General features: G+C 37.8%; 1 protein-coding gene across 1 annotated transcript in view; it reads right to left on the reverse strand.

The window, feature by feature from the left end:
• Positions 1–960: 960 nt before the first annotated feature.
• grid1a (glutamate receptor, ionotropic, delta 1a) overlaps positions 961–27128 on the reverse strand; it is a 252043-nt gene continuing 225875 nt past the window's right edge. Inside the window, exons 9-16 of the mRNA XM_039621614.1 lie at positions 21685–21786; positions 20050–20247; positions 18618–18948; positions 16281–16419; positions 10064–10259; positions 8481–8647; positions 6790–7030; positions 961–1772 (exon numbers count right to left, since the gene is read on the reverse strand). Coding sequence (XP_039477548.1) covers positions 1335–1772; positions 6790–7030; positions 8481–8647; positions 10064–10259; positions 16281–16419; positions 18618–18948; positions 20050–20247; positions 21685–21786 — 1812 coding nt within the window. The 3' untranslated portion in view covers positions 961–1334. The remainder of the gene's footprint in view (positions 1773–6789; positions 7031–8480; positions 8648–10063; positions 10260–16280; positions 16420–18617; positions 18949–20049; positions 20248–21684; positions 21787–27128) is intronic.

Here is a 27128-nt window from a genome sequence, read left to right on the forward strand (position 1 = left end):
ATGGTCATTATAAAGAAGGTAATAAAGGCAAAGTGTACAAAGCTATCCAGAGGTCATGGCCATCCATGACCCGGCAGCCGCAATAAAAGCATTGAAAGGATCAAAGCAACTATGAGGAAAATCATGGAGTTGAGTGAAAAAGACAAAAGGTTATCCTGTTATCAGGTAAAGTCATAAGCACGCTAGAAAATGCTGCAAGTACCTGACATTTGTTTTATTTCATGAGTCTGCTGGGCCGACTTTTGTAAGGTATCTTGTAACTTTGTGCACTTGGGTAACACATTTTATTATGAAAATACAATTTTTATATTACATCTGTATATGCAGGTAGTCCTTGAAACTGGCAAAAAAGTCAGAATTGACCAAGTTTATCTGTTGCTGCTTATTTCAATTCCATGTTGTGGGAATAAGATTATGCCTGGAAAATGAAAGATTCACAAGGCTGCCAATATAATATTTACGTTTTCTCTTTTAGCCCTATCGCCGCATACTGGTTGAACTCAACGCCATTTGTTCAGTTAGACCGCAGGCGCAACTTCTACAGGTTTACTATTTAAGACACTTTAGCTTGTACCTGCACATCTACACGTCTTTAACCCTGTATCTGACTTGACTGTCCTTCTACATACACACAAAAAAGGGTGAACACTGTCCCGTCAAGTATAAATTACTGCAGATGGTTTTTCTTAAATCCAGTTTATTTTATGGAAAAATCCAGTAAAACAAACTAATAATATTGATCTAAAAACTAATTTATTGTTTCTAGTTCTAGTTTAGTACTTTTTCCATTAAGCACAATTCTGTCGGTGATCACTTAAACATACAGACAATCCAACAATGATATTCCAATAATATATTCAAACGCAAATCTGGATGTTTTTGTATTATACTTTTTATTTTTTTCATATGAAACAAATCAGTTCTTCCATTGTGTTTTAAGTGTGAAATGTCTGTCATGAATTCTCACAGTACATTCAGTTAATGATCTGAAAGAAAACATCTTTGAACTTGGCACTTAGAAAACAACCACAAAGAATTGTCACCTTTATTCATTTAGAACAAAATTTACAAAGCCATTCAGTCATTTTTTAATACTTTTTTGTTTTTTAAACTCAACTGTTGAGAATATTCAAAATACACTTTTTAATGTTGCTTCTCTCTCTTTGTACTTACAAATATGTACATTAAAGTCTTTGTGTCTTTTCGTGTGTCGTCTCATTGGTAGTAAAAATCCTTTTTTTAGCATTTTATTTATAGCTCGTCACACTGCCGGCACTCTGTTTAGCTCTTCGCTATTCTGTTTGAGCTCGAGTGTCTGTGAATGTTCGGCTTGCTTAAATGGATGTCCCGTGGCTGGCATCACTGGCTTCTGGGATGGGTCCTCCTGGCACTGGTTGGTAGGACATTGGCATGGGTGTCTTGACTGGGCTCTGCCGGAAGAGCCCTCCGTTGGGTGCCCTGTGTTTGCAGCGAATAGAGGGCATGGTGGCACTGCTGAGGGGCAGGGGCAAGGTCCTGCCAGCGGACGCGCCCAGTGTCCTTCCTGCCCCATGACCCTCCTGGAGGAAGGTGGTCACAGAGAGTGGCGGTGGTCCGCGATGGGCTGGGTAATCCCGAACAGACAAAGCCTCCAGAGACTGGCTGGGTTGCATGCTGCCAATGTCCAGGGCAGAGATCTCTATAGACTGACCTGGCAGCTGCTTGTGGGCTAAGTCCTCGTCCAGGAGGCTGTTCAAACGTTGGTGGACCTGTTCCAGGTTCACTTCTTTGTCCTAAAAATAGATTGAAAGGAAGGCAGAGCCAAAGAGCGTGTATAGAATAAAAGAAGGCAGTAGAAAAGACGATGGAGAGAGGTTTTAATGGAAGGGAGAGCATGAATGTAATCAAGGAGGAGTGTGATAAAAAATAAGTGAAAATGAATGCAAAGTGAAAAGGGGTTAAAAGATTAAAAGAAGAAATGAGAAGAGAATAGAGAGTGAAAGAAGACAGAGAAAGACAGGTTATAATAGTCCTTTCATCATAAGCATTATGGTTAGTAATCTTCAATACATGCGATGTAGTCTATTCTATCATCAATTACACAAGCCTAACACACATCTAATAATGTTTATATGACTCTGAAGGATGCTGAAATGACACACTGGCTTATTTCAGCGTCATTCAAGAAACCAGAGCATAAATTAAAAATGTACTCGAATTTTTAAGCAGCTGACATCTTGACAGACATTACCTTCAAATAGTAAATCTTAAATATGGTGTCATAAAAGGCAATGCCTCCACTTCACTGACACGGACTTAAAGGAAATTGTCACTTCATGCAGAAGTGTTTAAATTTTTTGCACAATTACGTGACCACACATCTGCAGGAGGTGACTCTTGCATGAAAAGAATCGGCTGTTAACAAGACAGGCTCTAATGGACGCACAAACTATGTGAGACACTAAAGTGTAAATGGAGACAAATTAGGTAATGTCAGTTAATTGAAGTAAGCAACATTACTTTGAAGAATCTTTTCAAATATTCCTTTTTTTTTTAGACAGGGAACATACATATGGGACTGGGGAGAGAGAAGCCAAATAAGCACATAACTGTTTATCAGACAGACATTTTCTAAAAAATGTTTTCATGCTTGCTTTTGAATTTTATTCTATAATCATGCACCCATTTAAGTTGAGGCAGACTGATGACAGACAAAACTAGACAGGCAAATAGCAGGAGAGACCATGGGGGTGATATGACAGATGAAGCAGCTACAATCTACCCCTGTCGGGCCCCATGCCCCGCCCTTTCGCCCTGTCACAGCCAATGACCATCCAGTACAGTGTGTCAGGCCTCTCCTGACCTGTGTCAAGAGCCACGGCCTCCTCCCAGTCTGTCTCTCTGTCAGTCCAAATGTCCCGCCTCCCTTCTGGTAAGGAGCTTGTTATGTCATTATATGTCAATGATCCAGAAACCCTTTGCAGAGCGTAATCCTTAGTCACCTGCTGGAGACCATAGACAACGATACATAACCAAAATGATCCCCGTGAATCCGGACATTGACATATAATTGTAATAAAGTACTACTTGGCTAATAAAAGGAATAGTTTGACAATTTGTGGAAATACTCTTATTGATATATTTTCTGAAAATTAGATGAGACAGGTGTCAGTGTTGGTAATTAGAAACATAAACAGGTCTACCTGCAGCAGAAATGCATAAATTGTGTTTTTATAATTGATCTTGTTTTTAATTTTGTATCGTAAGGCGACACTGTAATAACAATTTTATGATAATAATAATTATTATCATTGTTAGTATTATTTTTATGGCAATCAAACTACAATTTTAGAAAAATACAAAGTGGTTAAACACATAATTCTGACTTAAATGAGCGCAGCTGCTGTAAGCAGCAGGGTGTGTTTGTGTGTGTGATGGCAGTGCTGTATGGATATGTGTGTGCTCAAAACATTTTTGTCAGACTGCAAAAATGTGACATAGATGCCGACTGTGTAAATTAATAAACTTATCAGGCTCACGCCTCTATTATCAAGACAAGAGGTGAGAAAAGTCTGACGAACATATAATTTCGACTGCATATTCTGTGATTTAAGGTTTTTTTTATGTGAATAAAACAGTAAGTAAAGCCCTATTATTTCAAGCTACAGAAAAATAAATACAAAAACACAGCTCAAAATCTTAAGTATTGCTATGCAAGTTTTATATTAAAGCAGAAATTACTACGCTTGGGTATCATATTAATATAGTCTTAAGGCTAACAGAAAAGTAAAAGTGTTTGAGGCTCACTTGCACCAAACTGGAATAAAAGCAGGAATACAGCTGTTCCCAAAAATGTTTTGGGAACTTTCTTTTTACTGGGCACACTATTTTTTAGAGAAGTGATTGATGAGTAGGTGGTGAACTTATTATGAATATAACCTGTTATTCAGCAGGTTAGGTGTGCTACATAAGTTGCCACCGTTATATACCCAAGTAAGAAGTGAATGGCCTTCATAACAATGAAAACCCAGGTTTAAACCTCAGGTTATATTGCTAAACCTCTAATCTTGCTTTGTAATACAGGCCAGATTCTTTTTAATATAGATGCCATATCCAAGATGATGTTAAAGAATATAATTTGGCATCGCGTGACTGAAATAAACAAGACTTATTTGATCTATTTGGTCAATAATTTAATATTGAAAACTGCAGAACTAGAAAATTTCTGAATTTCATGTATTAATTCAGTATTTAATTATTATTAGACTTTTGCCTTAGTGGTGATGCTTTTTCTTAGAACAACTACATCCCGTTCTCCATTGTTCACCTTGATGTTAACTGTGTTTCCCTACATAAAGAAACTGGTGTGCGGCAGTATGCAGAGTGCATGTAGTGGGAGTGATGCTGTGGCTTTACACTGACTCTGATTCACTGACATACGCACAGTACCTGGTGCATATGTTTCACGAATCCAAATGTAATTTTGCACATATGAGCAGAAATGAGAGCAAGCCAAGACTCGCTGTTTTCTCTGTAGCTAACCTTTGTTCTAAAAGAAGCATTTTTAAAGGAAAATTGTTGTGCCATCACTTTTATGTAATTATTGACAACTAAGCAATTAAGTGTATTTCCATAATGTCAAACTAATTGGCCGGTGTGTTCAGGCTTGCAGCAGAGTTTTGTTTTAAATGGCTGTCATAATGCCCACATATTGTATTCTTATGCTGTCATGGTGCCACAGAGCACTGTTTAAAACAATTTAGAATATAAAGTAATAGTCCACCCAAGTCTTTTGAATTTTAATCACTCCCTGTAGGCTTGAAAGGCAATTAAAGTTTGTACAGTGGTCAGCTTGATTTCATGACTGCTGAGCGGATTTTTTTAACCAGATCTCAAGGAAAACAATATTTGTTTTAGTACTTTAATCTAACAAATACCAGAAAGTTTAAGTGAATTATACAACTCGACATAATAATGTTAAATCTTGGAAAGATTTTAAAACTCGAAAGACAATCCAATTATGTTCTAAAAACGGCAAAACTAATATTTGTGAAGCACAAACACAAAAATCCTCGCTGTGTTTGGTTTGGATCAACTACTTCACCATTTGGGTACTTATTAGTTACTTTTTTTTTCTGCCATGAAAACCTGCCATCATTGAATCCATGTGAAACCAAGAAAAACTACATGCTTTTCGCAGTCTAGGAGGGAGCTGTGAGACATGCTGTCACTTATCATAAGAAGCAGTTTGGGTCCTATAGATAAGATTTTGTTCTTTGCGTCCTGCTGTTCATTACTGCTGTAGCCAATCCTGTGTTGATGATATCATACTCTACTGTCATAAAATGCTAGCTCATTTATAGCTCATTTTATGGCCATTTTTTTGGTTTGTTTGTTTGTTTGTTTTCCTGGACTGTACCAGTTGTGAGATAGTACATTTTACTTTTTATTATAGTCAGCAGTTCTTGTTTCTTTAATTTGTCTTCCTGTTTGTTTGCGTTTAAACTGTGATACAGAATAGTAAATTTATTAAAATAATTTGTCTGCACTTTTCCCACCTCACTGTTACCTGCATGCATGTAACAGGTATTGAATGAGTTGTATACTGTTGCATTTGCCCTCATGTGCAATTGGAGTAGGAAATACAGGCCTCTAGAAATCTCCTTGAACTGCTACGATTCTTTATTTACTACTCCCTATACATCGGAGATGCTGCCCAGCATCTTTATGTGCTTCTTTCTTTCTGCCTTAAATTTCCACACAGTCACATTTCAAGACTACAGAGCGTGTGTGTTTCACAGTCAAAAGATTTTGGGTGGAAACATCTTTCCAACATATCAACAGCAATAAAGCACACAACCACGATTAGAGTCAGCACTTCTTGTCTTTTTAAATAATGGCAGCGATGTTTGTGTAATGAATCTCACATGACAGCAATATGTGGTTATTAAGAGAGCAGCTACTGCTGTACACACAAAGACTGTGAAATAGAAATCATCAGCAGTAACTCAAACTCTCATATGCACCAAAAAGCAGCTTGGATGGAGTTTGATTTACTGTGTGTTTTCCAGGGCAGGACTGGGTCTTAAATGGGTATTCTCATCCAGTATTGTTGGACTGTCAAGTCAAACAGGCAGGTCAAGGCTCAGATTCTTTACTATCTGCATTTGCTCACACTTTAGTTTAGGGATCCATGTCAAGCCTTAGTTGTCTGGACGCCTCATGCAGAGGGGCTGCCCAGTCGACAGCAGCAAGATAAAGTCTGAGCTCTAAAGCATTAAGACTTGAATGGATTAGCTAAAGAGAGCTATTGTACAACTGAAGCACTTATCGACTCAGAAGTACAATTTCAGTATGTGGTATTAAATTTGCATGTTATCTTTTCACTGCGGGTCTCTCATGTGAGCACCAGTGACGGATTTTTTATTTTTTTTTTTGGCAATTAATGATTCTTTGTGTCAGCATGAGAGAGAAGCCTCAGAGAAGTCCCCTACAAAGCACCCCAACCTCTCTCCCAACATGAGAAGGAATGAGTAGATTGATCACATGATGTCTGGACTATCATCAGGGGCACACCTATTATAACTGGGTGTACTGCAGCTCTACTAAATCGGGGCTGGTGTCAGCGCCTGCTGGATCCATAAAGTAGAGTGTGGCAGTGGCATCTCTGGGCAGGACCGGGGGGCCCGGGGGTCTGGGTCTCGACCGGGGCCTTGGTGGGGCAGGGGGACCCGTGGTGGCCACCATGGCCAGGTTCTGGGTTAGAAGGCCCGGGCCTGGGCCCTGGCCCGACGAGTTGTCAGTGGTCACCTCTTTGGGCTGCTCTCGTCGGCAGTGGTTGCTGTTCCACCACGTCTCCAGTGCAGCTACTAGGAGGGCCAGTAGAAGCCCTGCGGCAAGGATGCAGAAGACGCCGGCAAAGCTGTGGAGACGCAGCGCCCGTCCCTCCGGCTGGGCTTCTGTGTGGCTCTGCAGGTCACAACGACCTTTCTTTGGCCACCACTTCTGCTTCAAGATGTCGAGATCCCCCTTTTCTTGAAGCTCCAAAATCCTGCTCAGAGAAAAGACTAAGTAGTTCTTTCAACACAGTAGGTGGAAATCTTCACGTAATAACCACAAGACAAATCCTTCGCTAACACTGATTCCGATTAAGTCCTAGGTAACTGAATGACAAAGGCAGAAGAGCAGAGAATTTTCAAATTAAATAATTTACATAGACAAACACAGAATATCAATATATGACTGTTGTGACTTATCACCACAATATTATCATGTAACAATAATTCAATGATATTGTGTAGCTCACAAAATGAGAGTAAAAAGCATAAAACAAAACATGGTTAATGTATTGCATGTATTAGCATTTCATTGTAACCTCATTAAAATCCCATAGAGGGTAAAGCTATTAAACACTGCAGTTCTTAGTTTACAGAGTGCAAGATGTGACACTGATTGTAATCAAGAATCAAAAGTTCGGTTCTATAAAAATGAAGCAAAGAAAATCAGAGCTTAGGAGTAATCAGTATCATATCAAACTGTATAAGCACAGAAACAAAGATGATCAAATACGAGAGTCGGCCCATTAGTTAGTGCACAAATTGCAGGGTAAGAAATAGATGGATGCTGGGGAGAATGATGATGGCTGATCGCAAACACAGGCGAGGCAGTTAGGGTGTCCCACTGGAACAGTTAACTTTTTGCACAGTCATTACTCAAACTGTTCAACAGTGACTGACATTTATGCATTTTGCAGAAGCCTACACATTCATTCACTGCAAAAAGGCATAAGCAGATATACTGTGTATATACACAGCTGCCAGAGTTATTTATATACTTTTATACTCATGAAGTGTCTCAGCCTCAGCCTATGTTCAAATATTCCCATTTCTCTTTCTGAAAGTGATCAAACATCTTTCACTGAAGCACTGTTTGTGGCAGATTAATCAGTCTTTCTTTTTGAGTTGGTGCTTGTCGAGAGTTCATATTTTCACATTTAATTAAATATTAATTTTCATAGACAAACAGAGAGTGCCATGGAAGTCGGGAGCGTGTCTATTCCTGGGGAGAAACTTTCCTGCCCTGCTTTCAAATTTTAATACATGAAATTACTTGTCTGTCCTTGAGCCAAACGAAACAGATAAATTGTAAAAATATGCAACAGTATAGAGACCAACTTTGAAATTCAACCTTGCTCTGCTACACTTGCCATAGTTGTGTCCAAACAACTTTTGTATTGGTTTTCCTATGGACAAAGCAATTTCCTTTTTGTTTTACCTCTAAATAACATGTTATGATAAGGTAAGAAATATGCACAATTAGTTTGATTGTCTATTTAGAATAATCCCTTAAATGAAGATAAGTATATTATAAATAAACCTCTAAAGAACTGATGCCCAGATGTATAAAAATAAAACCCAAGTTTTAAGGTACTGAACAGATTAGATGTTACAGCATTATTGCATCATTGGCTTCTTTGCTGTAAAAATACATCGTATACATACTTCTGTGAGAAGATGTCTCTGTAAGGACTGCCGTGCTGCAGGGCCATGCCATAGCCTCTGGTGCTCATGCTGTTTCCCGCTATAGTCAACGTGCAGTCATCGTCTGTCAGGGCAGCATACTCTACCACCGCCATGTCCCACAGAAAGGCATATGACTCTCGCTTTGCCTGCAAAAGTTTCCATCACGAACACAAAAAGAGACGCACGTGGTAATTACATAAAGACATGCTTAATTGCTTAGCGGAGAAATCTTAAATGACTTTTAAAAACATTTTCTTCAATCATCACCGATCGAGAATGCTTTGTGTAAACAAACAAAAGCTGATTAGATACAGTGCAAATGCAATTTGCATTATGCTTCTTTTAAGGTTAAGAGTAGACTATTTTACTGGAGAGGTGCACGGGAGGGTATTTTACTCAGACAAAGCAATGAGCAGTCCAAACACTGGAGCTAAATATTTGCATAGAAATTACCGTGCATTTGCCCACTCACACTAAACACTGAAAACATTATGAAAAAAACAAATATTTCTTATTATTTTTTTCTGGATTTGCAATCTTCACCTAATAACACATTTTGAGACACCCAATCATATGCTGGAGTTTGAAAATCACTGTGTAGAAAATGCAGAAGAGCCACAGCTGAATCTGTATGGATTTTTATTTATGTATTCATTGTTTTGTACACAGTCCTGACTTTTCCCTCCTGTGGCGTTCTACATCTTCCAGAGAAAGACTGTCCTTGTAATGAATTAAGATGAACAACACAAAGAGCCATTGGATTATGCATACACACATTCCAATCAAACTATGGCTATATATTTATATATATATACGTATATAAAAACTGCAGTATTTTGTTTAAGAATGAATGAATGCAGTAAATCAGTAACTGATTAAAATTGCTTTCTCTCGTCAAATTAAACTGAGACTAGTTTTCCTGTGATGTACGCGTCCTTGCATTGCCTGGCCTGATTACACTCGATCCAATTATCAGCTCAAATAATAAAGCTGTTTTGTGTCAAGTGCACATGTCAGACCCCACTGTAATTTGTCTAATTATTATTGTGTAGTGTTTGCGTTAAAGAACGAGATGACAGAATGCACAAACTGTTCATTTAGCCGCACAGGCAGTGTGTGGGAACAATTAGAAAAACTTCGCAATTTGTTAGATTAAAAACATCACTTTTTACCCCCATTTTTCTGTGAGGCAGACATGCATTTAATTTAACTAATTCTCAGCTTGTTCCTACACAGTGGTGTGAGATAAAAAATGCAGTGAATTGCAACACAATCCCTTATTGAGCTGAAGACATTACAGATGTTTTTAATTAATTCATTTATTTTTTGTGACTAGACAAATCCCTCTTTTCAATGCCTGCTTCTTGTCAATGTTTTGCTGTGCATGCATTTCCTTTTTGGGGGTGACCTGAAATGAACTGTTAGATTGCTAAGGCATTGTTAAGACATCGTCCTGTGTAAAGCAAACCTTTACAGAACATCTTTTTTTTCCTTATAGACAAAATGTTCTTTCCCCCTTGACATGGAACATTTTGCTCATGAAGATAAAAATAAATACTCACCTTCTTGATACCCTCTGAAGGGCTGGATACAGAGTTCTCAAAGCCATTGTTTTTGTTGATGACTTTCCACAGCTCAGCATATGTGCTGTCCTGCTCCAGAGGGTTGGTGCCTTTGGCCCTGAAATACTCGTACACAGCCGAGTCTCTCACCGTCCCATAAACTAGGTCCACCTGCTTGGACAGGTCCTGGAATGATCTGCATGGTCACATGAGTGAATTACTTACTTTGTTTAAAGAAAACAGAAGAAAACATACAGTAACTGTCATAATAATTGAAACATTATAACATTAGCATTAATATTACTTAACGTTAACATGAGGTTTTATTTACCAACAGATAAAAAGCAAAAATGGTGCAGGAATATCTTTAAAAGCCCAGCAACATGTTTGAGATACCGACTTGGACTACTCAGATCTCAATCCAGTCGAGCATCTGTGGGATGTGCTGGACAAAGAAGTCAGATCCATGGACGCCTCAAGTCTCAACTGATAGGACTTAAAGAATGTGCTGCTAACATCTTGGCTGCAGATACTACAGCACACCTTAAGGAGTGTAGTGGACTCCATGCCTCGATGGATCAGGGCCTGTTTTGATCAACACAATTTATTTATTTAACAAAAATTAGGCCAAAATGCAGTCCTGTGAAAAACTAACTACATCACATGATTGTAGCATCACATGATTGTAACACGACTTTTGCTAGCCTTTAAGTAATGGTTTTGGAGGAATCGTTATGCATTTTCGTTCTGTTTAAAAAAAAAGAAGATAGATTTGCTCTACACTTGGGATATCCAGTCCTGAGAAGAGTGGCAACTGTCTTGAATGTTTTCCACTTGTGAATAAACTTTCACAAATGATTGGGTTTGATGGAAACAGCATCACATTAGCTGAAAGCTCCCAAGCAGCAAACTGCCAAAACTTCTATAAAACTTTTTTTCTTTTTTTTCTGCTCTATAGAGGTGGCCACACTTGCTGAGGCTCAATTAATCAAGTGCATTTCATTAGCAGCAATTGGCTGCTAATTGCCCTCTTATGGTGCACTTAAGTTTTTCACACACTGCTTCTGAATCGTGGCTTAATTTTTTAGACAAATAATGACATCGTGTAATATGTCATGTTTTGTATTTCATCTGAAGTTACATTTAGCTAATTTGAAGACCGGCCTAGGACCAGATTATTTCTTGTATGTCCCGATACAGAAAAACATGAAACCTTGAAAGGGGCTGTACTTTATTTTATGATGGCTATGCTTGTGGTAAAATGTTTAGTTTTCAAAGGATACCTTTTCTGTCATAAACTACTCACATAAAGTGAGTTATGATGATAAATAACATAGATGGGCTTATGCCATTATGTTTTAAATGTTTCCAGCCAGCAAAGCTGCTACAACTAACCATATGTTAGCTTGTAAAATCATGCTCCACTATTTCTCCACACACGCATGATGCAAGAAATCCCCGATGTAGGAAATACTTCTGGTATTAATTCAAGAAACATGCATGAACAAATGCTTAACATTAAAACTATTAAATTACACTTGTCCATGTGTCACAACAAATTCAGGATTCATCAATTTCATATTTCATTACTAACAGATGATAAACCAGATAAAAGATTCCATTATTTTGTTAATGTTGTATTGTTATAATCGTCCACAATAACAGTCTGACACAGACAATTGTAATTTATTAGATGTCTCTTTATCGCTAATCTAGATATTAACTATTATAAATAGGATATAAGCATTCCTGTGTTTGCAACCAGGTAGAGCAGAATCCAAAAAATGTGTCAGACAGTAATTTAAGCTGATATCAGCACTCTTTTCCCCTTTCATTCATTATGCCACATAAGTCTCTTGGCTTCTGTCCTTTACAGAAGGACTCTCTTTTCCCTCTATTTAAAATTCAAGATTTAACTCGCCCCTAATGCACTCCAACAAATCAGTAGACCTAAAACTGCTGCTTTCCTTTTTATTGCACATTGGAGCAAATCACTAATCATTATGCCCTTTATCAACTAAATTAGCTACACCTGTAGTGCGATACCACAACTTTCCCCAGCATTGCCAGCACAATGAGTCCAGTGTGATTCACAGTGATGATGATCAGTTTGGGGGTACTGCATTCATGAATGATTATGGGGTTCATCCCAATGGCTGGCCATTAATCCCCAGTAGAACCTGCTCCAAATTGCATTCTACTTTTTATTAGATCTAGAAGTTTCTATGTCAAGATTGTAGGAAATAAGAAAAAAGCAACTCGCAGCTTTCATTTTAAGACGGACTAATTCTGAAATTTGTAAAGCAAAATATTTGCTAATTGCCAATGCAATGTAAAAAATGTTTTCATATCGACAGTTTTCTTTATTGGTATTTAGTTGATATGTCAACTCAATTATTAATGCCTGACAGGGGTGATGGCTATTTGATATGACTATAAAAAACTAAAGAAGAGATGGAACAAACACCCTTTAACCATGTTATGTTGACACTGCATAGTTTGTCCAACAGCGGGGCGCTCTACAACACCACGAGTCAGACAGCACGTTATTCACGACTTGTTGTGGCAATAAAACATTGTTATTAATTATTACAAAACATTAATATAAATTAGATTGTCATAATATCTTGTTAAAGTCTCATAATAACTACAAAAAATAAAAGTTAAGGAAATCTGTTCATGTTTTTTCCCTTGAACGAAAACCCCCCCCCAAAATCGGTGTCTGTCTTAAATCCTGCATTGGTCTGGTTCCAGTGTCGACATGCACCTTGTGAATTTGCCTCATTCCTTTAGAAAAAAAATGTCATAATATTTACAGCTTTAACCGTCCTTTTTCCAATTCTCTGAGAAGTCGGAGAGTCCAATAGCTTATCTAGAGCTGATACTGCAGGACTAATTCAACCATTTAATTGGAGGCGTACATGGTGTGGAAGTGGTTGTGGAAAGGGGAAAACAGCAAGTGAGAGCGAAACAAACGACCTATTAGATATTTCATGGTCTCTAACTTATGCTGTCACATTAAACTACAAGCTTTAATGCACTGGGTTAAATATTCAGATTTTTGTCTAATATCTTAGTTTTCATAACTACATAAGCACTGTGACCTATAGTGTGTTATGAAGGTGCAGATTTAAGATAACACAGACAAAACAATGGAAGAAGGTGAAATAATTAATAATATGTATATGATCTACATGTACTAAGAATCGTGGCCCATTTTAAGTAATTTTTCTGGCTACGTTTTCTTCAAAGCACTGCATCACTCTTAGATTTTTGTAATAACTGCAGAAAGATGAACCCTCTGTTCATTACCTATAATGGCTGAAATACATTACACAGACCTTTTCCTTCGTTCCTTTTTCCCCACACATGCATGGAATATTCTTCTTAACAATGTATGCGCATAGCAGTAATAGGAGAGGATATCCTTAGCCCAGTCGGAGATACTAAAAGACTTTAGATTTGTTAGCTTTACATATGTGTAACTGGCCAAAGCAGTGAAAAATGAAACAATATCAAAATCAAGAGAATTCAGCCAAAAAACTTGATCTAATTAGTATTAATCTACAAGGTATCTGAAGGGACACAAGTTATTAAACTAATCTCTCACTTTTTCTTTTGCTTTCTCAAACTAATTCAAGGTAAGAACATAAGATTAGGGTTTAAATCACAGCAGGGGGTAAAAAACCCCCACCTCTTTGTCCCTAGGCGTAGGAGTTTAGTAAAGGCTTATTTTGACACACTGTAAACAAAGGGGAACGAGTCGTGTAGTGTTTAAAAATGCAAATGTTCACTTAAGATTAAGTTATTGCTCCTGTTACACCACACTCATGTATCATGCACACACCCACACTCAGAGACAAATGCAAACATGCACGTGTGCTTAGCGTTGCTCTTATTGGACATTTTCTAAATGTCATTGTCCTCTCTGATCATTTCCATGTGGACATTCACAGCATTACCTAAATCCAGGGTAATACAACCTCACTGACAGCAAAAGGCCAAGCTGCTAGTTTTTTGGGCTGTATGGCAAGATCCATAACCTGCTTGTGAAAGAAAACAGATTTTTCCAAGAATCAAAGCAACAGCTTGAGCTTTAATGTTTTTCAAATGAAGGAAGGTGGACTGAACCTCACTCCATCTGATTTATAAAATTCAAGTCACATTGACTCCAAGGCTAGGATATTGGTTTTATGTTGGAGGACAAGCTACCAATGCCATTGTGACAAACACAAAGCAGGGACACATTTCAGTTTTGTACATTTGGAGATATGCGCCCTGCTCTGTCAGGTACGTCGGAGTATTAGTACACATTACACAATGTTGCCGAAATAGAGGAATGTTGGGATCTTCAGGTTACAGTGCATGTGCTTAACATTGCTCTTATTCACAGTCCTCTCGGATTATTCCTGTATGGACATTAATGACCCAGCTGTTCCTACACTGACCAAAATAATAGGACTTTAAATGAAGGTATTAACGTTCCTCTTTCCAACACTCTTCCACAGCTTTTCACAAAACTGAGTTTACAACGTGTGTCTGAAAGAATTGAATTCCAAACCTTTTCCCTGCACAGGAGTGATGTCTCTTTGATACTAGAAAAAAAAATGGACACACAATACACACTGCTTTTCTTTCTCAAGCCAGTCTACTGTATGTTTTCCAGATCAACGAGAAAAGGATATTGTCCTAAAGAGCCTGCTGAGGACCATCATACATTTTCTATACCATCTGTGAAAATGACACACAGATTTTGAGTTCTCCCTCTATGTCTCAGTAAGCAGCTATTGCAAATGTTTATCAGGTTAAAAAAATAAAATTTGTTAATGCAACTGGGTCACAAAAAGCCACTTATTCATATTTTCAAATACATATTTAAAACAATTACAGGCTAATAAAGAGAAGTGCAGTAAATTGTTTTGAATTTAATTAAAAAAAGTGGCTAATTTAGTGTAATAAACTGGACACACTTGATAGTTTTGCTACTTTCTGTTGCCAAACTGTGTAAAACTGTAGTGTTCAGAAATTATATTTTCTCCATAAAAGAGTACCATTTTCAGTGCTTGATAAAAAACTATATCTCAGGCTGTAATCGTCAAAATCTTTTTAGTTTTTCCACATATGCAGCATGCATCCAATCCATACAGTACTTTAACTGATATGATAGTTAATTTAGATTAGCACAAAGGTGAATCCAACACAGCCTAGTGTTACTATCGAAAACAACAGATGTCATGCACAGCATGAGTTTTGTTTTTTCCTATTTAAAATTGGTCACAGTGTACTTTCTTCTCCCATTTAATTCTTAAGTGCCATCATTTGCAGTGTGGTTCTGTTAAACTGTAACACATGCACCACAAATAAAGATTAATGTCCCTCTAAACAGAAGCGCACACACACACACCTGCACACAAAATCTCCTCACAGGTGAGCTGTGTACTGCTTAGCATTCGCCTCCTCTACTCATATGTCCACATGTGGCTATTTGTTCAACAGAAGATGGACCCAATGCAATCAAATGCCTCTCTGCTCATTCTTTGGGGAGAGACAGCAGACCAAATTGGATTCACTGACAAATAAAATTTTGGCCGAAGACAGGGTATTTGTTAGGCAGTGGGTCAGAAATCACTGAAACACTGTGTAGACACTGACATGCACACAGATTATTCTTAAAACTCAGCCGCACATGTCCCTGTATTGAAAATACTGTAGAATGTTTAACGCCTCAAGAAATCACCCCATATTATATGTATATAAAAAAAAAATCCACATATGATTTGAATTAAGCCTCTCTTTAGATAAATCAAATAAATAACACATGGGCAAAGACATGCATTTAAGATTGAAGCCCGCAGATGCTTATTAGCATAAGCATGTGGATAAAAAAAAGATAGCTTGAAGCCATTCATGGCTCTGATGCCTCTAGTAATGTCCCTTGAGTCAGCTCAATTGGGCTGAAGACCATTGGTGTGAAGTAAGAAAGCCTGAGCTTATCAGAACTCTGGTGCCTGCTCCTTGTTCCATGATTGAGGCGAGCAGCTCGAGGCCACTTTAGCTGCTACTAGCATAATACACCCAATTTTCACAGACTGCATTGTGGGTAATGCATGTGCTGGGCTTTTTACCAAGAAGAGACAGATACAGAATACAACTACGAGCTCTCTAGTTTTGATTAGCATCATTTCTTTACTATCTATCTATCTTTTTTTTTTTTTACCGAACTGCGTTGTCCATTCGTGAAACAGTGAGGTAGGCTGCCAGGTTTGCTGTGTAGGACGAACACACGATAAGGGTAAAAAGCCACCAGCTGCCCATGACGATACGGAGAGCCACTGATCCCAGGATGGAATCACTTCCTGTTGTGGTACAGACAGAAGCACACTGTTAAAAACTACAAAATAAGTCTTTGCCTTGTTGCCAAGCACCACATTTGGTTTCAAATAATCACTACTGCCATGATTGATTTATCAGGTCATTCTTTCCTCAATTACTTGATTGCTGTCGTGATAGCAAAAAATGGCCAATTTAATTTTCAAGTTGATGTACTGTATTCAAATTGCTTGTGAAATTGAGTTTCATTTCAAAGAATATTTGTGGTTGTTTTTCTGGATCACAAATAAAACAAGACCTAGTGAAAAAAACCCAAACAAACCCATAAAATGTTTCAGGTTTTTCAAACATGTTGCTGCTAAAAAACAAAAAATGCAACACATTATAGTACATTATAATACTGCTGAAATATATAGATTCTCCTTTACAAAGCAATCACTGTGATTATTTTATAAGAGAGCCATATGATAAGGCCTTATGTAATGACTCTATTTTATTTTTTTACCAATACGATTTTAAGATATTTCTTTTAATTTTTAAAGCAGTTTTACTTAAAAATTGTGCTAATATTTGCATGAAACACCAGAGAAGCTGACTGTCTGCATGGTGATTCTGTATAATTACTGTAAGATTTAATAATTTACTTTCCTGAGAGCTTTGTGTATTCAAAACCATCTACCCTAAAATGGTGTTGTTTTTTTGTTTTTTTATTTTCCCAAAGAACACGCTACTCATTAAAATTCATCCTTCTCTTTTCACCCACATCTTTAATCCTTGCTTTTCCTCGTTTTCCTTGAGGTTAAGAGACTGGTTCATCACATTAGCTTTGCTATCATCAGTATTTCTCCTGTCATACCAACACATTCTCTGCAAAACAATCCCAAAACAGCTTTTGAGGTGCATGAGAAAAATGTCAGCACAGATTCTAATTTTGAAGTGTAAAGCCACAGAAATGCCATCTGAATGATTCAGGAATATGAAATGTAATGAAAACATATTTGTCTAAAAGTGTCACCATCAACACAACTGCACCCTTATGACAGCTCGGAAAAGGGAAGAAAAAAAACAAAAAAAAATCTGGGGCCTTGTCAGATGCATAGCACAGTGGCATCAGTCATTTTTATTACATACAGCTTTGATTTGTTGAGGTCATTGAATGTGAAATGTGGCTCTGGAAACTTCACTGGATTTTACCCCACTGCAATGGTCCACTGTGGTACAGTCTCTTTCATCTTAGAAACAAATTGATTAAACCTTTTATTCATAAGGAAATTGTGTTAGTTTAATTTGTTCTCCTAGACAGTTTCAGATAATTTTCTACCTTGGTCTGACCTCCTTTTGGAACAAAAGAAGTGTAGTCCCTGCTTGAAAAAGGCAGTGATAAAAGTCAGCATGTCTGGCCGTAGATAGTCCATTGTGCACCGAACATACAACAAAAACCAGCCAAGTGTTGGCATATCATTATAAAATCAGTGGGGGGATATGATTGCCAAGTTTATGCACTCTGACAATGGCACACTATGCATCAGCAGTCAGATCCGTATCAAAGTGACCTACGTCATCCCCAAGAAAAAATGCAATCCACTTGACTCAAACAAAAAGTGGCAACGCTGGAACATGAGCCAGAAATGAGGAAGAGGCAGAAAAAAGGAGAGGAATTTAGCTTCTCTTGAAATATAGTGGGTGTTGGGTTAAAAAAGGCTCACGGGCAGTGTGCCAGACTTTGACAGATGCAGTTGAGGCTTTAACATCAGTTGCTGAAGTAGTCATTTATCCACAGCGGACATACCTGGATCTCCACCAGATCTAAAGATGGGATGCTCTCTTTGTCAAGGGCACCTTTAGAAAATGCTAAGGTGGGCGCTGTGCCCCAGACTGACTCACTACTGAATCAGCATTTTCTCGACACAGACCGTAGACATTAACATATGTTCTTCACTTGATTTGACTTTTTCACTGTGCTCTTTTGTCATTAATCCCTTAAAGCATTTTAATTGTTTTTCGTGACTTATTCTATTTCATGTCAGGTTTCACATTCAAAACTGCCTGACTGGTGGCTTTCACTGATATGCCACTGAAGGCTAAATACAGACAGGTTTTCATACAGTCACCATGGAACAAAAACCTGCAAAGCCTTGACTCTTTGTTATGACAAATACTGTTCAGGATGTGTAATTGCTGTTTTTGGATGTTGTCATTGACTAACACAAACTCTATTACCCACCTTGTTGCACAAAAGCACCGTAGACAATCCAGATAGCACTCTGAAGCGAAGTGGAAACGGTAGGTGGTGGATGACCGGCTGTATTGTTCTGGCAGCGCACTGCCTGGATGCGCCTGAGCAGGAAGATCATGATGCCCACCACAGGGATGGCTGCAGCTATGCATGCCCAGACTGCCAGATCAAATGGTGCCAGTAAAGAAAAAATGTTGATCTTTTCTTCTGACTTGTGCATCAAAATTCCGACTGAGTAATCCAGGTAGCGTTTGCTGAAATCAACCACGCTCTCACGCTCCGGCGTGATGGTGATTGCTGATACTGCCAAGTCAGCACGCTGTGAACAAAGAATAATATGTTTCCATTTTCAGTAACTTTCTAACATTCCATTTTAAATCAACAGAGGATAATTACACTGTCACATGTTGTTAGGTATCAGAAAAAATCTAGTTAACTTGACCTGCATTAATTAGTGAATCTTTTCTCAACATTTAGGAGATTAGATTGGCTTGTGTGTCTGTAAAATCATTTGCCTGTGTATATAAAAGGCCTCCAAGCTTGTATCTAATATGTACACTGACACAGGAATTATCCTTTCTGACAGTGTGAAAACCTTGCGTCTTATTCTCTAGACAAACCATTAGCGTGGCGTTTCTGTGACACTGTTCCAAATGGAGGGGCTAAATTGGAAGGAAATTTGTTATGTGCCATCTTTTCATTCTCCACAATAACACTGATAAACCTCAAGAACCTCTTTCAGTCCACATTTTCAATTTAAAAATGGATATACAGGAAAAAAAGAGACAGGAATTTGCTATCATCTCAACTCAAGTCCTTACTTAGACAATTTCTCTCTGCAGATTCGTGCCCTCAGCAGAAGAAAAACCAGAATCTTTTGTAATGATTACATGAAAAGTCCCTCATAACTAACCTGCTACATTGCTGAATAGTCTGTATGGTTATTCTGTGTTATTGTAGCATTGAAAATGTTCCTTCTGCATTTAACAAATCACACAGCTCACTCAGATAAACAGTTGAATTAAGTAATAACATGTATTATGCTGTCATATACAGTATACAAGACTCTAAGAAAGTTCCATCATTAATAGCGACACTATGTACAGTGCACAATATATATATACACTTCTGCCTTTATTAAATTGAATTTAAATTCCATTATTATTATGAATCATAACAATATTTGTCAGGGATCCCTTCCAACAGCAGTATTCAGACCCATTTGATCAAACTGGGATGACACCGACTACATAAAAAAGAAAAGTTTGTTTGATTCTTTCTTTTTCTTTTTTTTATTACTAAGCCTCATTATTAGGTTTCTATTTCAGAACAAAATAAAAATGGCATGACTCCCAGAAAAAATTATTTGGACTGAAATCTGGACATTGATTGAGTGAGATAAAAAGTAAAACCCACTAACCTTGCCAATGAGCTCTCCAATCATGCCATTCCAGGATCCATTAGGGAGTGCTGAGCCATACTTCCCATCTCCAACTTGGTAGATATCATATTTGAAGCCCAGGATCTTAGCGAGGGCATCCAGGACGTCAATGGAGAAACCCTTGTATCTCTTGGGTTGGCCCAGAATATTTTCTGCCACCATCACAAAAGGTTCTTCCTGTTTGAAACAATATTGTGTCGTATAGTAAATTAGTTTTTAGGTAATCTGCCACTCATGTTATCATAATCTTGAGAAAAGTGTGAATTTTATCTCCAAGGCCATGGATTTAGACTTAAACTTTGAAAAGAGTAGAGTATGTGTGTGTGTGTGTGCTTAATGACAGAAATGTCATTTATCAAAATGCACCAAAATCCCCTCAGGGCCAGATTGGCAACTGAAGCGAGGACACAGTCAGTCATCTTAAGAACAGCAGGGTGACACCTTTATGAAGAGCTTTTAGGTGATCTACTTTAATCTTAATAAAATAGTTTCCTTAGCAACTGTTGACCCGTAACACATGGCGCCATGACAAATGCTATGGGTCATCAACGTGGAAATTGCTATTGTGAATTTATTGCACCGACTCCTGGTTCTTCTTTATGGGTTGAAAGTGTCAGGGCAGAATTAAATGGGTGAAGGTGGACTAAGGCGAGCTGAGAAAAACAGGAGGGGGACAGGGAAGGAGGGGTGGTTGTGGTGCTGGTGGTTAAGTGGGCAGGGGCAAATGATTTGATTAAGTGACACTGCCAGGAAAGAGCTTAGCTGAACTCATGTGAATGAATAAGCTGCAGGTAAATCATGTGTGAAGAAGAGGAAAAATGGAGACTGAGGAGGTGGAGAAGTGACTGAGGGGGAGGACAAGGTTAGAGACTTTGCTACTAGAATATGACAAGCGGTCTAAGAAAAGCTGCTGCAGTGTAGGACTGATGTTTAGCAGGCTTCTGCTGTGCTACATTCTCAGGACAAGACAGAGAACACGACTTAATATTTCACTTTGAAACGGAGAAAATGTGCAGTGTCCTCTCGCATAACGATTATAATGAATGAAATAAATATTTTGAGTAGAAAAAATATTCATTGTACCCCTTTCTATATTTTATGCTGAATGTTTAGCAAACTGCTGTACGTGATTGCAGAGGTTCAGTTAAAATATCACAAAGATGTATTTTGCAGCATGTTTAAAACATGACATCTGTTTGTTCTGTTGTATTTAGTTTATGTTGAAATTCAAGCTTTAAAGAAATATGCAGTGTTGTGTATCATGCACATAAAGTTTTTGCTTCATGCTGCGCATACGAGACATTTGATCTAACCTGGAAATGAAAATATTTATTTAAAAAAAAAAGAATAAAATCCACACAAATTGCTGATAACCATAAACAGCAAACTTTATGATGGAAACCCTAGGTAATGTCAAAAATAGGGTTAATGTATGAATATCTGAAAAAAATGCAGTGAAACTGTTCTAGTGTGTGTCCTACAGAAACACTGATGCTTAATTTGTGGGTAAAAAGAAAAAAATGTGTTTGCTTATATTTTGGTGTTTGTTTCGTTCTCAGATATTTGCCTACGCAGTTCAAGTGTTAATAGATTCACTGTACTCCCACAACTTACCAGTAATGTTACAATCTTGAGTGTTACTCCATGCATACCACTTTCTATCCGATTCTCCTTTAGGCTACCATTCAAACCACGAGTGGAGTCCCAAGTTGCCAGCTAATAAGGAGAAAGAGAAACAAGACAAATGAGGAAAAAATAAGACCTTATCAGGTAGCAAGCCTCTAAAGAACAGCTGTGTAATATATTTATTACAGGTAGAACAGAATAAATACCAAGCATGAGAGCTGAAGTGTTTGTATTGAAGTATAAGTATTGTATAGTGTTGTTTCCCTACAATGATAATCATAACTGAGTCGCCAAATGCCTGCATTAACATCTAAACTGGTTGGATATTAAATTCCTATGTTTTCAACTACAAATGTATTGGCGCGCACACACAAAGAAAGTGGCGATAAGAATGAAGATATGCAAAATGAATACGATGGGGATATTTTATGCATTTTGAGCTCATCATGTGGAAAATTTGAGAATAAAAACAAAACAGATAAACAGAATTTCAGACCCGTCACTTTGAGTTTGTGTCTCGAGTCAAAGATATCGCTTGACTTTAAAACTCTCATGCCACACTATCAACTTTTTGAGCCACACCTCACGTCTGTGAGTCTAGTGTTTGTTAAATTCTTAATCAGTGCTGCTAGCTGGACAAGAATTCTCAAGGATCTGATGTGTCATTTGGAGTGGTCTTTGAGATTTGAGCTGACAGGACAAGAATGGTGGCCCACGGTCAGACAACAGACCTTTTTTGCCAACAGCACATTGAGCTCCAGCGAAAACATTAAAAAAAGCACTATGCTATAGAAAGTATGCAAAAGTCATACTATAGTTTTGTTAGATTAGTCTATTTAAAATATGGTAAATCATATATGAGTTTTATTTTATTCCAACATATATTTTAAATCATTATTTTAGCTTCATATTTTTTAAATTTCTAAGAAGATTTTTTATGTTTTTAAGCATTTAGTTTGCTTATTCCACCTAACCTCGCTCAGTGGATGCTGAGCCAGCAGATGATAACACTAAAATGAACACAAATGTAACCGGCAAATCTTACGCCAAAGAAAACTGTCACATGCTGAACAGACAGTGAGACCCTTTGCAATCCAGGCCCATCTGTGTGCTCAAATCAAAAGGATTTTGAAAAACTTCCTCAGTTGTTTGATCATTGTCCAAACTACTACATAGAACATGTGAGCACCAATGGTCTTTCTCTGTTTCATATAAACATACATAAGGCATGTTTGACTATTAAAATATGATTATATTAGTGTAATGAAGTGTGTTAATAATCTTATGTTAGGTGTTATGTTGTATCTATTGTCTGTTGTTGTTGTAATGCTCCATTTGACTATACGTTTTATAAGAAAAACAAAGTGAAGAAAAAAGTCACTTACACCATTCACAAATGCAAACTTAAAATTACAAACAACAACACAATCAAGAGAAAGCAACAATTACTGCAGACACAAAAGGGAGCAACAAAAGCATCCATCTGTGAATAAAAAGCAAGTATCTGAGGCAATCACAGAGGCTTTGATAAAACATCACAAGTGTATTTCATTATCAGCTGGATCTTTTGTTCTTCACAGCCCATCTGCAGAGCATGCAAGTTTGCAAATTCTCATTGCTATGTATAGCTTCACTGCAAAATGATCGATGAAATGAATCATGCTTGTAGCACACCAGCTTCTGTTGGTATGTGAACAGTTTTCTCCTCCTGCAGGATTCCACTAATGAATTGTGACTTCTAAGCACAGTGAAGGATCATGGATGACTGTTTGTGTTTAGTCACATATGCATGACTAAAATGTCATCTCTTGCATTAAATCATGTTTTGTTAGAAATATATGAACCTTACAAAGGTTATGAGCATAGCTCTGAAAGCATGTATTCAACACTTCTACTGTAATAGTCAACTTGTTCAAGTTCATGGTGGATCAAGGTGGATCAGACTTGTTCGAGCCCATCAGTCCACACCCTATCACCAGTTCATGTTTTGAGACACCCCCCTAAGCCTCTTTCTTTCTGAGATGCGCCAATCAAACTCACATTTGTCCATTTGTCTCGCATCCAACATGCTGAGTAGGAGAACAGACGTTATTCGCCTCATATATAAGTGGTAATAATGCTTTGGATCATCGGAGTATACAACTGGCTTGCATGTTTGTGTTTCTAAGTGTGTGCTGGGGCAAAATGTCAGTCTGCATTGCTTGCTTCACAGGGGTCTATTTTCTCCATGAGCAGCTTTGCCCTCAGTGAAAAACACTGAGCAATCTGTGCTTTGTAAACTGAAGAACACTAAAGAGGAACACTTCTACTTCACAGAGCTTTGCACACCAGCGTGCCACCAGGAAGGTCACAAACAATATATACGGCAAAGCCACACTTCTTGCATCTGAAAGAGTAACAAATGAATGGACGCACGGTGGGCTTTGATTACCAGCTTTGAAAAGTCACTTGTAGGTTAAAAATTGCTTTACTATAAAATAATAATGCAATCTGTCTGCAACAAATAAAGGAAATGTGATGAGATTTCCGAGGACGTGACAGTGAAAAAGGATGGGTATTTATGTCAAGAGAGGATGTATTACAGAAAAAATGTTTTTTGTTGTTTGATTTTTGTTGTTTGATGTAAAGTGACTTTTTTCCAGCTCCTTCGAGCTCTCCGTTTGATTAGGGTTTAACTTTTTCTAAAGTCTTTGCATCGCTAAGCTATTAGTTACACATTACAAGACTTTTGAATGAACGAACAAATCTTCTATCTGAGGCTAAAGTGTAAATATAATTTTTTTGCTAATTTCATTTTGAACTGCAGATCTTATGAACTTATGAAGGAAGTCCGTTCCGTATTCAGTCTATGGGAGGAAATCCAAGAAGTCACGGGGAATAAATTCCACAAAGAAACAACTGTGAAAATTACGATGTCGCTGAGGGAAACAAATCTTAATTAAGAGTGGCTTGTTAAATATAACAACGCTTTAATTTGACAATGAGGTACATGTTTGCTCTAATAAAAAGTTCAAGTAGGGCACACAAATCTCTGAAAATGTCACACAATTTCTGCCTCATTCTCGAGGTGAGGCTATGTTGATAGTCAAGTGTATGTCAAGTATGTGAGAAGACAGAAAGCACAGATGCTACTGAAGTACGAATTCATACATTGAAGCATAAATAAAGCTGAAAATTATCAGTAAAACCATTTCAAATAGTTAAAATTGATATGTATTCTTTGACAACACTGTATCTAATTTCATGAAAATAGACACCAAAGAGAATTATAATACTATATGAAGGTGAGCCATAGATGTTTCTTTACATAATAATAAGGTAGTACTAACCACTTTTTAGTACTAACCTCCCATTTCAAGTTTTTTTATGATACAACAATAAAATGATGTGAAAAAATAAAGCTCAACCTAACCTGCTTCCTATGAAAGGATTTCTCCTGAACGGCAATTGAACAAACTAAGATGACGGTTTATACCACCGGTAATTTTTAATCGCGATGATATGTACTTTTCTTAGAAGACCTCTCCTACAATTTTAAAGCAGTCCTTTTACCTGTGCTATTTATTTAAGTTCAAACAAAGTCACATGTGTTAAATTATTTGGAAGGTGTATGCTTTGTTTGGAGGATATTGTGCAAATGAGAATGCTCTAAACCATTTAAAAAGTCACAATGAAAACAGGCTGCTATTTAGCTAATGGTCATGATGCTCAATGGATTTAAATAATCATCTGTAATGTTGCTCAGTAAATGCCAATGACTATTTGAAAACAACTAAAGGATGGCAGTCAGATAGCTCTCCTTTCACAGCGCTACAACTGTCTCAATTATTGGATGGTCTAAAAAAAACTAACAGAGCACATTTGGTTCCATTTTATGGAAACTTTTAAATGTTCATCATTATGGACAGGGAACTACAGTTTGAGCTAGTTGCAGCTATTCTGCTTGTCCTTTTTGCTAGTTTAGTGAGCCAAGTGCTTACATATTGACAAGCCCATCATACAAGAAAGCTTTTTATTGACCCACAGTCTTCGTGTGACTCATCATATGAGTATGCCTACCTCAGTCACTGCTTGTGTCAGGTGAGTCTTTCTAGGTGTCCTTGAATCAACCGTTCTTATTAAAAACATTTAATAGTATACTGCAGTACTGTGCAAAAGTATTGAGTCACCCCTATATATTTCTATATTCTGGGTCTTCAGTTAATTCATCTTCTATTCATTGAAGCCTTATCAGAAGTGGTCTAAGTGAAACTGTGGCTGTTATGCAGCCAAGTTATGAACAAATAGAAACACAGAGAAAGGCTGAAATGTGCCAGATTACACAAAAACTGGGCTGGAAATAAGCGGCAACAGGTGTTGAATCCAAACTTGAAATTGTTTGTTCAAATTGTCCTCAATATGTACAGAGGAGCTCAGGAGAGACGTCTAGCAGAAAAGTGCTGTCAGATATTGATCCACCACACGTTATCGTCGGGAAAGTTTCAGATTGGTAACAGCTTCATTTTTCAGCATGATAATGATCCCATAAACACTGCCAGTGTAGGAAAAGCATACTGGGATAGGAAATTGCACAATGGTAAATGGCCTGTATTTATATAGCGCTTTTCTAGTCCCTAAGGACCCCAAACCGCTTTACATATCCAGTCATTCACACACACATTCACACACTGGTGATGGCAAGCTACGTTGTAACCACAGCCACCCTGGGGCGCACTGACAGAGGCGAGGCTGCCGGACACTGGCGCCACCGGGCCCTCTGACCACCACCAGTAGGCAACGGGTGAAGTGTCTTGCCCAAGGACACAACGACCGAGACTGTCCAAGCCGGGGCTCGAACCGGTAACCTTCCGATTACAAGGCGAACTCCCAACTTTTGAGCCACGATCGCCAATAGAACGCTATCAGTCAGAAGTCCGGAGAATTACACCTGACTCCCTAAAGAAACTACATCTATGACAAAGACTAAAGGTGGTCAGACCAAGCAGGGACTCTTGCTTCTTAAAATGTTGCCTTACATACTATATTCCCATTTAAAAAAAAAAAAATAAAAATCCATCAATCCATTTTCTTCAACGCATCAGATTCAGGGGCTGGAGCCTATCCTAGAAGGCTATTTTAGAGGTGGGTACACCCTGGAAAGGTCGCTCGTCTTTTGTAGAGCTAAAAAAAAATGCACCAAAACGTTTTCTGTTAGAATACTGCTCCAAAGACTTGGTGCTTCCTACGTTTTATACATTTAGCTAGGTATATAACCCAACTCGGCACGTGAAAGCTAAATGATACCATTACATATACCATACCATTAAATATAAATAACAAAATGTAAATGTAAATAATTTAATGGATAAAAAACACACTGTATCAGAGCACTCAATAAAAGTCACAGGGTAATTGAAGCTACACTGGTTATTGTAGCTACAATTCAAATTTCA

Source organism: Oreochromis aureus, linkage group 13 (assembly GCF_013358895.1).
Source record: "Oreochromis aureus strain Israel breed Guangdong linkage group 13, ZZ_aureus, whole genome shotgun sequence".
Lineage (NCBI taxonomy): Eukaryota > Metazoa > Chordata > Actinopteri > Cichliformes > Cichlidae > Oreochromis > Oreochromis aureus.